Source organism: Trifolium pratense, linkage group LG1, assembly GCF_020283565.1.
Source record: "Trifolium pratense cultivar HEN17-A07 linkage group LG1, ARS_RC_1.1, whole genome shotgun sequence".
Classification (NCBI taxonomy): domain Eukaryota; kingdom Viridiplantae; phylum Streptophyta; class Magnoliopsida; order Fabales; family Fabaceae; genus Trifolium; species Trifolium pratense.
This window is the reverse complement of record NC_060059.1, coordinates 25,563,394-25,574,728: the sequence shown is the minus strand read 5'-3', so window position 1 is coordinate 25,574,728 and position 11,335 is coordinate 25,563,394. Positions and strand designations below refer to the sequence as shown.

Sequence of the window (11,335 nt, the reverse complement as noted above, 5' to 3'; positions counted from 1 at the left end):
GCATTGTATACGAAATATTGAACTATTTGAAGAATATGAATTTTTTGATTAATGAAGTTTTGGATGTAACAACAAAATTCAAAGTTAACTCGTTAAAACCGACTCGTTATATCCGTCACCAAAATGACCCGACACCGGAACAAATCAAAGATATAAATTGTCAGAATTGGGTCAAAATTAAGAAGTTGCGGTTTTTATTGGTTTGACGATTTTCGTCCCGAATTCGACCGATGCTCAGCCCTATCTTTTACACATAAAAGTTTTTTCTTTTTTTTGACAATTGTTAGAATGGTACTATTTTCTCAACTCACTCATTTTTTTTAAGTGCTACATTGGCCCCGTCCTTGTCAGTCAATGTCATGGCTGAATATTAGGTTCCGTCTGCCTTGCCATTAAGATTCAGCTGAGCTACCCGGCAAGGCACCTTAACTGCAGTACTACTACAAACAAGTACATTCATTGCAACCGATTTGATTAAAACAATTTAATTGATTATTTATGAGAATGTGACTGTACGTGACTGCTACCGCTAAGCAGGAGAGGCGTCTCACACACATGTGTAAGGTGTGCGATGGCATCGGGCCTCAAAATTTTGAGGGTCTCAACTCAAAATTTTGAGGTCCTATAATATTACTTATATATTATTTATATCTATAAAATATCAAATGTATATTAATAAATTAATTTTTAGGCTCTAAAATAATAGTTATATATTGTTAATGTTCATAAAATATCATATGTATCAATAGATTAGTTATCTATAATCGTAAATATAGTTCTAGTCCATTTTAATCTTTGCATACAATTTGATCTTAGATTAGGATGTTCCTTTTTGACGTTATATAGAAAGATAATTATTTTGTATTTCTTGTTCCATTTAATTTAAGGCAATTGATTTAATATTGATAATTTATATGTATAAGAATGATTTTTTTTATTTTATATATTATATGCAATTTAAATCAACAATTATTTTTTAATTTTTTTTTATTAAGGGGTTATTTTTATATTTTGCATAGAGTCTCCTAAAACTCGGAGACGCCCCTGCTAAGCAGTAGAGTAGTACTGTACTAACAAGCATATTCACAGTAAAATTGATTTTGACTAAATTTATTCACAGTAAAAACTACGTTCATAGACCTAGGTGACACAACATTACTTGAGTTGGGGTACCAATGTGTTGAAGTTGTCTCCTGAATGTATATTTGAGTTGCATTGCATTGTCTCCTAATGATCATTAGAGTTGTTGTTATCATTGGGAAAAAAAAGATTACAAAAAATTTCTTTAATTTGAGTATATGATGTAAATAAGAGATTTCCTAGGTTTTTTTTTTTTTGTTTTTGTGTGTGACTAAAAACAGATTTTCTAGGTTCTTATGCAATGTACTGAGAATTTCATCATTGAAGTGTCCAAAAGTAAGGATGGTTTGAGACTGTGTGTCTAACGACAAGTAGTGAGCCTATTATTGTAAAGGTCCTACAAATGCATAAACCTCATTATTACAACCCAAAAGTGCTTAAAATGGTAAGTTTTGTTTTATTGTAATTGTTGTTTATATAATTTCTTCAAGTCTATGGTAATAGGATGCACATTCTAGGATTTAAGTAACAAATTCATAACCTTTAATAAACACTTAAGAGAAATTTTTATGAGATTGTGTGAAAAGAGAGTAGAACTTGATGAATGTTAAATGAGTTGTTTGAATTTTTTTTGTCAGTAAGATGGAAGCCAATTTGTGTTAAGAATATAGCTAGTAGCCGGTTAGTTAATCAACTAGAGTTGGCTGATAGGTTACCAAGTTGGTTAGGAGATTATAAAGTTAGTTAGGAGTTAGTTAGTTCAAATAGTCCTATAAATAAACTACTCCATTCTGCATTTTACTCATTCTTTTATTAATCTATATTCATTCAATATGAATTTTTATGAGTATTTTCCTCACTAATACTCTTATGCACTCTATCTTGCCGACATCTATGATCTTTATCCATTCGATTCCATGATTGTTTGAGCATGACTTTTTTGGTATGTTGATAAGTTTGATTCTTGTTGATTGGAAGTGGATTGAAAGGAGAAGAGGATATGATATTTAAAAATTAAGTTTGAGTGTTGTTATATAGTTCTTCATATCAAATTTACTTTTTAGAATATTTGAGTTGGTTATTTACTTTATTTCTTTCATTTTAATTTTAATGTTGGTAAAAAAGTTATTTTTAATAAATTGTTCTTGAATTCAATAAGGTGTTTATGCTTTTATTTTCTTGATTAACCAGACATTTTTCATTTTTTTGTTCTATTTCTTTGGTTTAGTGTAATGCTAAAATTTAGTGGAAAAGCAGCATGACCCATATATGTGTGGTATTTTGATCATATATGAAGTTCCCTATGTCCAAATTTAGTGAAATTAGTTGAAAATGAAAGCTAAGATCTATAGTTAAACTTTCATGAAGACATCAAAACTCAATTTTGACAATAAAATGGTGACAATAAAATGAGTTTTTTCTCCTTATAATTTGGGACGGGGGATTAATTTGTATGAACCGAAACCTGTAACCAATCGCCATAAAGTACACAATGATTAAAGTAAAGTACGGTCTACACTATTTTTTAATAATTTGAAAATATTTACTCAACGATCAGTGATAACGAGTCACATAAGTAGATTTATATGTGGTAACCAATATTAACTTTTAATTAATTAACTTTTACTTTACATGCATATAACTTATTTTTATTGGTTGTTAAATAAATATCCCAAATTATAAAAAAAAACAATGTAGAAAATATCTTAATGAAATTAAGGGTTTTGGTTAGATAAAAGGGGTTATTAGGTAAGGATTTGTCCTTAATTAGTTTTTAATAGTTGATTTGAACTTCATATGATGTATGAGATGACTTAAATTGATTGAGAATCCATTTATTGTTTTTTTTTTTTGTTGACAAATCCATTTATGGTTGCGCAACTAATTAAACACAATATTATTGTTGAGCAACTAAATTAATAAACACAACATTTTTTTTAAACTAAAGATATCCTCCGCATGCAACTGTATAGATTAATACATTCGAAGTAACTGAAATTCATTTAAAGGGTTAATTTCTTCCAACAAATATTTTTTCATACACACTGACTAGGGATCAAACCCTAGACCAAATAATTAACAAACCTAAATATCTATACTTGTAGTATAAACACAACATTTAGAAAATGGTCTTGCGTATTATTTGACTACTTGCGCCATTTACTATGCTTGCCAAAATATTATCAACTCACAATTAGCACTCTTAAGTACCGAGTTTTTTTTCAGGCTATAAATCCAAAACAATATTTTTATAGCATCATGCCATTATTTTTCTTTGGCAAATTCTAACGAGTATGCCGAAACACTTTTTAAGATCTTAAATAGTACTCCATCCGATTTTATATATAAGGAACACTTTGAATTTTTTTTTTGTCATTTTTATAAAAAACACTCTTTAAATTTAGGCAAATGCTAACATGTGCCCCAAGGGCACATTTTAAGGTGCATTTAATCAACTAATATCCCACTTAATTTATTTTAAAAATAGAAATAATCAACTTTATTAATTAAAGGGGCTGCTAATTTAGACCCAGTTGAGTCTAAATTAGTAAAGTGCACCTTTTCAGTTGGACTAAAATACCCATTCTTTTTAATTAATTAACCAAATTACCATCAATGGACGCGGATCCAGTGTCGCGCGCGTACCGCAGGACCATGGTTACAGGCCGTTGATTTCAATCAGACAGCCAAGATCTGATCTCATCAAGACTGTCTGATCAATCAGACAGCCCAGATCATCCGAATCCATCAGATTCCAGCGCGTGCACCACACTGGATTACACCCTGAGAGAAGAATCTACTTTTTAAAAGCAGGACACGTGTCGCTGTCTGATTGGCTGGGCGTGATTTTTTTCCATTTAATACTTTGAACTCAATTATTTCGTTGTAAATTAATTTTTTATTTTTTTTTATACCAAAATTCATAATTTTTTTTTCTCTACAAATAGAGACTTGGTTCGTTTGATTTGGACACAGAAAAAAACCCAATTTTTCACTACCTTAATCTCATTTTTCACTACCTTACATCAACTCACTGAAACCATTCTACCAGGAAAATGGTTTCAGAGTACAAATCTCTGAAACCATTCTACCAGCTAAATGGTTTCAGAAGCAAACACAATTAATAAATTACTCACTGAAACCATTCTACCAGTAAAATAGTTTCAGAGTACAACTATGTGCAACCATTCTACAAGCTAAATGGTTTCAGAAGCAAATAACTAATAATCAACTTACTGAAACCATTCTACCAGCAAAATGGTTTCAGAAGCAAACACAATTAATAAATTACTCATTAAAACCATTCTACCAGTAAAATGGTTTCAGAATACAACTAAGTGCAACCATTCTACCAGTAAAATGGTTTCAGAAGCAAACATTAGTTTTTAATTACCGTTTTATCTCATTTAATTAACTAAAAATAGTTTCAGGTCTCCAAAAATTTCATAAAATATACCAAAAGTTCCAGAATATTATCTACTATTTTCCTGGTATAATGGTTTCAGTGAGTTGGTTGAGTGGTGCGTGTTAAATTACAACACACAAGTAACGTATTTAGTAGACAAAAAATGAGATTAAGGTAGTGAAAAATTACATTTTTTTTTCGGTGTCCAAATCAAACGAACCAAGTCTCTATTTGTAGAAAAAAAAAATTATGAATTTTGGTATAAAAAAAAAAAAAAAAATTAATTTACAACGAAATAATTGAGTTCAAAGTATTAAATGAACAAAAATCACGTCCAGCCAACCATTGTGTGACACGTGTCCTACTTTTAAAAAGCAAATTTTTCTCTCTCCAGGGTGTAATCCAGTGTGGCGCACGCGCTGGAATCTGATGGATCAGGATGATCTGGGCTGTCGGATTGATCAGACAGTCTTGATGAGATCAGATCTTGGCTGTCTGATGGAAATCAACGGTCTGTAACCATGGTCCTTCGGTACGCGCGCGACACTGGATCCGCGTCTATTAATGTATATTTTGGTTAATTAATTAAAAAGAATGGGTATTTTGGTCCAATTGAAAAGGTGCACCTTGCTAACTTAGACCTAACTAGGGTCTAAGTTAGAAAACCCCTTAATTAAAAGATATATTCCACTATATTTATTACCTATTTAAAAGAATTGAAAATGCAAAATATGATATGTTGCCAAATTTCACTACAAGAAAACCTTGATTTACAAACAAAATTTAAAATCAGTTAGTGGCGGAATATTTCCCTCAATAAGTTAGTGGCAGAACATTCCACCACTAAAACATAAATTCCGCCGGAACATTTAACAAAATTTAAAAAAAATGAAAATAAAACTTAGTGGCATAATATTCCGCCACTAAATTTAAGGGCGAAATCTTAGGACAGACATTGTGGCAGAATTTTCCGCCACTAAGTCGAAATCAAACGGCTATTACTTTGTGGCAGATATTTCCGCCACTATGTTACATCGGGGAGCGGAATCTGACACAGCCACTTTGTGGCGGAATATTCCGCCAGTAAATGGAAACAGTCAAATCTTTACTAACAAAATATTTCCGCCAGTAAATTCGAATTTCCACCAGTAACTTAAGAGCATTAAACGGCTAGTTTTTCCTCCCCTCTATAAAATCAATACTCATTCTTCTTTACCGTCAAAAAATAATACTCATTCTCTTCTCTTCATACACCTATACACCTCCATTTTTCTTTAATTTGTCTCTCAATTCACTCCAACATCTTTGAACCTTTTGAATTTTTTTCGTCATATAAAATTTTTTCACCTCAAATTTCGTTTTCTCATTTCTCTATTATTACCATTTGAATTCCACAACTCAATTCATATATTCTCGGTAAGTGTTTAGTGTATTATTTTTAAAAAGTTTAGTCTATTAGTCTTCATAATTATATTTTATCTATTATTGTAATTTTAATTTAATAATCAATTGTCCTAATTTTTTTTATTATTTTAATTTAGGAGTGTTCGTTGGCATATGAGTCAATTTGGATGGCAGACGTTTCGTTAAGTGGTTCCGAGTTATTTGGTAAAGCGCGAAGTCAGACTCTACTCGGCATACCAAGTAAGTAAAATAAAGAAAATTCTATATTACTTTCTGTTTTAATTAATCTTTAAAATAAATTATGTAAGTGTAATAATTGTTCGTTATTGATTAATTTTAAGTTGAAAAGTTTGTCATTATTCATATTGGTTTTAAAACAAAAAAACTTAATTATAATAGTTATTTTTCTAATATAGTACGTAGGTTATAAAAAAAATCATTTTTTTGTTTTAATATAATAGTTTTTTTTGTTCTAAGACCAATAAATATAAACTTTATTATTTTTAAGATAATGTAACGCAACATATAATGTTCACGTGTTGATTAACTGCATTGAAGTTCAGCCCTACCTAGATTTATTTTTGACTTCGGAACAGATAGCTCCAGAACAATCTTCTGCTAAGATACATGATTTTTTTCCACAATGGTTCATGGACTACATGTTTCTTCAAGAGCCAACCCCTACTGTACAACACTTGAGGAACTTATCTGTTGGCCCGAAGTCATATGTTAAGCAATGACACACTTACTTTGTCAACGGATACAAATTCCATACAAGGAGTTGGACGGAAGGAAAAGAAACAAATAACAGTGGAGTATGTATGAAAAGTTTGACTGAAAATGGTGAAGGTGATTTCTACGGTGTTATTGAGAACATATTTGAAATTGAATACAACCATCTTGATGACAAAAATACAGTGGTATTGTTTTATTGTACTTGGTTTGATCCATCAAGTAAGGGTACGAAGTATAATTCAAAGACGAACACTGTAGACATCAAAATGAGCAAGAGATACCAACCGTTTGATCCATTTGCTATGGCCCACAATGTCAAACAAGTTTATTTTGTCCCTTATCCATCAACAAGAGATGGTGTACCGCAATAATGACAAAGCCAAGAGGTGAAATTGAAAAGGATGGAATAGATGAAGACGTCGATCATCCATATCAGATTGATGAGATGACCAATGTAGCTGATGTAATTACAGTTGAACCATTAACTCGCCTTTGTGTCGGTGGAGACGAAGCAGAAGAGGTACCTTCCGAAGGTGATGTTGATGAAGACGATGAAATACCTTTGGAAGATGGTCAAGAGGACGATGAAGATCTATCAGATTGGGATGACAATTAATTAATGTTAATTTTTAATGTATTTTTTAGTCAACTAAAAGTCAATTTTATTTGCTTAGTCCCATTTTCAATGTAATTTTTAATATTTTTTGAATGTACTATTTATCTTTTACAATGTCTTTTTATTTCACTTTTAATGTTTTTTTTTTTACGAACACTTTTAATGTTATTGATTACCATTATTATTACTATTAGTATAGATTTTAGTAAGGGTCATTATTATTATTACTTATTATATAACAAACAAAAAATATATAATAATAATAATAATAATAATAATAATAATAATAATAATAATAATAATAATAATAATAATAATAATAATAATAATAAAAAATTGCTGCACCGTTCCCCACCCACCCTCTTTTTTAGTTTTTATTGTTTTATTTTTAATTTAAACATAAACCAAACCCTAATCTATCCAAATCAAATCATCAAAAAGTAAAGGGAAGGCAAAAGGTTACGAGACAAAGTAGAGAAAGAAAAGGAAGCAACTTGCTGCTGCTGCTGCTGCTGCGATTACCTCCGCCACCGTCTCTTTAACCACCATAAAAAAACTACCTCCACCTTCATCACCATCTCTTTAACAAACATAACCCATTTTTCATCCAAAACAAACAGAACTCATTCCATCAAATCAACACCAACACCTCCACCGTAGTCAGAACCACCGCCGGACCTCTCCCCCTCTCTCTCTAGTCGGTTGCTCTCTCTCTCTCTCTCTGTGTGTCTCGTTTTTATTTTTATTTGTTTCTGATCTGTTTGAATGTTTTTTTTTTCTTTCTATTTCCCCAATGAATGAATGCTGTAAAAATAAAATAGATAAATATATGAAAATGAATGTTAAATTTATGTTACAAATGTCCTCTTAACGTTGACAGAAGAATGGTTTTCTTTTGTTGATTAAACAAAAAGGTATTGAGCATTTTGAAGCAACATCACCAAACTTTTGTTGATTTGTATATTGAGGTATAACCGTATAAGTTCATGATTTGTATATTGATTTGATCTTGATATTATTTTACTTGAATCTGGCCCGATAGTTAATAAAGTTAACTTGTACTAAGGCTTGATGCATGCATGATGTATAAAAATTCAGACCAGGTACATGAGAGCCTGGAGATTTTGCACAAAATTTGTGCTTGGACTAGTGTGTCATGAACTCAGGTTTTAACAATTTTTGTGGTTTAGTGACTGAGAATTCTTAAATGATAATGATAAGTTGTGATAATTTAATTGTTGCAGAATCACTAATTTTTGATTTAGCATGTTTTAGTCTCTATGATATGATGATTAGAATTAATCTATTACTAAATATTGATGATCTTAGTGAATTGGAGATGGTGTTAAACAATGCTTCTTTGGCAACTATTTGGTTAATTTTCTGCAATGTGGTCCATTGTTTCTAGCTATGCTAAGTAAAGGCCTAACTAATACAAGGCTTGGTGGTTTTTTTCATCTTTGTTTTCTTTTGTTCAAATGTGAAAAATGTTTGACTAGATTGACTTGTGGTTTTTTTTCCTGGATTTTAACTCAACACTGTTTTCCTTTTCCTTTATTTTCGCACGCAGGGCAAGAAGCTGCTGTCACGCAAGGAGATCGCTCGCACCTTCGTCGACGACGTCAAGTAAGTTCAGACTCTTACTATATATCTTTCTTTATCGCTTCAAAATCTCACTTCAAACCCTCACAGCAAAGTCGCTCCTCTTCAATCTAGTCGGGACCTCATGCGTTTTTTTCTTTGTGTGTTTCTTGGCTGCCAGCTTGTGTTTAAGATCTCATCTATACTACCCTGTTCACCATGTTCCAATTAGATGTTTGGCTGAAAACAATGCTAGTTGGCAATTAGACAAAGTAAGTCACGATGTCACATAATGTCCAACATCTATTCACCATTACAGCCTCTCTATATATATATGATAATCAGATCAACTCTATGTCTGAACGCTATTCACCAGGAAAATTACCAAAACACATACCATTTACACAAATAAAAGCAAAATACATTAATTTAGAGTGTAATTTGGTGGCTGAGATACTTAAGAGCAGGCCAACTAATTCTGGAAAGGAGTATAACTATTTGTGAGCTCTAGCATCTTTCTATATTAAGTGAAAATTCATGTTATTAGCAAGGTTTGCAGTGCTGACTGCTGTAATTTGAATATTAGTATTAGTTAACCTCCAATAAAGAATAAATGACTGCCCACGTTATGATATTTTGATGTTCTATAGAGGACTGCTCTGTAAATTTTTAATCCGTAAAGATTGAAAATGAAGGCTTGCTGCTATAATTGCAGGCTTGTATATTTTTCTTTTTTTTTTTTTTTGCTTCTGTTTTGGCCTGCTGCTATAATTGCAGGCTTGTATATCTTTTTTTTTTTTTTTCTGCTTCTGTTTTGGCCTGCTGCTATTTTATGTTTCCCCACCTTTTCTTTTTGTAGAGGGAGATGGATGAATTCGAGGAAGCTTTTAATGCTCAACAAAATGCTCTTCCACCTAGTGAGCGGGCTCCTGAGGAGGTTAGAGATACAATAATGCTGGATCAATTTGTCGAGGTTGCTGGCGGGATGCAAAGAAATCATCTTAGGGGGCAAGGCAATGCATCTTCATTGGTCATAAGGACCCCGATGGGATATAGACTTGATCCTAGCTCCACTTTTAGCTCGAGTAGTTCTTTCGCTCGATCTAATGCAGCTGTTGATTTTGAAGAGATGGAACGTCGACTCAAAGCTGACAATGATGCTCGGGTTCAAGCCGAGGTTGCATCTCAGCTCCAATCTCATATGGACACAATGAGGTCGCGGCTCCGAGCTGAAGCAAGGGATGACATTGAATTAATTGTCCAAAGGAGATTATCACAACACCAACCACAACAACAAAACTCCCAAAACATGCCAGCTCGCCACTCAGCATATGCCAGCTCGAATCCTTATCAGCAACACGCACGATACGTGCCGCAGCCACAGATGCCAGCTCGCCATTCATCGCCATTAGTTTTATATTTTTATGTCTTTATCAAAAAACAAAATTATATTTTATGTGGTATGATATTTATTTAAATATGTAATATTTTTAATTATTTTTATGTTGAATTTAAATTTTTGTTTTTAATTAATATATTTATAAAATGTGGGATATAGAAATATAATTATTATAATGAAATAAAACGTAATTAATATATTTTTTAAAACGACTCATTTAGTGGCGGAATATTCAGCCACAACATTAATTTTATTTGTTTTTTCTTTTATAAACTGTGGCCGTTTAACTGGCGGATTATTTTGCCACAAAATATTAAAAATCCATTGACGGACTTTGTGGCAGAAACGTCCGCCACTAAATCTGGTTTACTGACACCCACATATTGGCGGATATTTCCGCCACTACATCCAGCAATCTGCAGCCATCCTGACACACACATTCTAACGGATTTACTGGCAGATATTTCTGCCACAAAATTTACTGGCGAGCGTTTTAGTGGCAGACCTGTTCTGCCACTAAATTAACACTTACTGGCGGAAAATGGCACTTAGTGAGGGATAATTTCTGCCAATAAATCCAGTTTTTCTTGTAGTGTTTGATTTATGATCACGCGCATGGTAATACGATAATAATTATATGCATCCAATTTTTTCTTGGTTTGTTAACAATCGGGCTTATAGTATTCCAGGTAATACTTGATTTATGCTAACTTGTGTTTTTTGTTTTGTTTTTCGGTGAACAAAATCGAGTATTATAGTATTATGTTGTAATGGTAACGATTGTTAGTACTATTTTAGCTTTTGAATTGCTAATATATTTTAGAATTTTATAATACTTACTATAATTTGTTTTCACTTAAAAAAAAGTTTTGTAGCAAAAAAAATTTGACCAAGCGCGTGATCACACATCAAGTATTTGGCAAGTATTATATTATTTTTATTTGTTTTTGTAATTAGGCAAGTATTATATTTTGTCTATGCAATTTTCTTAAAAGGGTAATAAATATAGTGAACCATGTCTTTTAATTAATAAAATTGATTATTGCTATTTTTGAAGTAAATTAAATGGGATATTAGTTAATTAAATGCACCTTAAAATGTGTCCTTATGACAC

The 11,335-nt window shown here is 31.8% G+C and overlaps 1 protein-coding gene across 1 annotated transcript; it reads left to right on the top strand.

The window, feature by feature from the left end:
* Nucleotides 1-7,842: 7,842 nt before the first annotated feature.
* LOC123902131 lies at nt 7,843-10,314 on the top strand. Its single transcript, XM_045951791.1, has 4 exons — nt 7,843-7,938; nt 8,812-8,867; nt 9,004-9,094; nt 9,682-10,314. The coding sequence occupies exon 4, from the start codon at nt 9,688-9,690 to the stop codon at nt 10,297-10,299; it is 612 nt and encodes a 203-aa protein (XP_045807747.1). The 5' UTR covers nt 7,843-7,938; nt 8,812-8,867; nt 9,004-9,094; nt 9,682-9,687; the 3' UTR covers nt 10,300-10,314.
* Nucleotides 10,315-11,335: the final 1,021 nt, after the last annotated feature.

What these genes read in the sequence shown, in the direction of transcription:
- LOC123902131 (XM_045951791.1), top strand. Translation starts at nt 9,688, where the DNA reads ATGGATGAATTCGAGGAAGCTTTTAATGCTCAACAAAATGCTCTTCCA.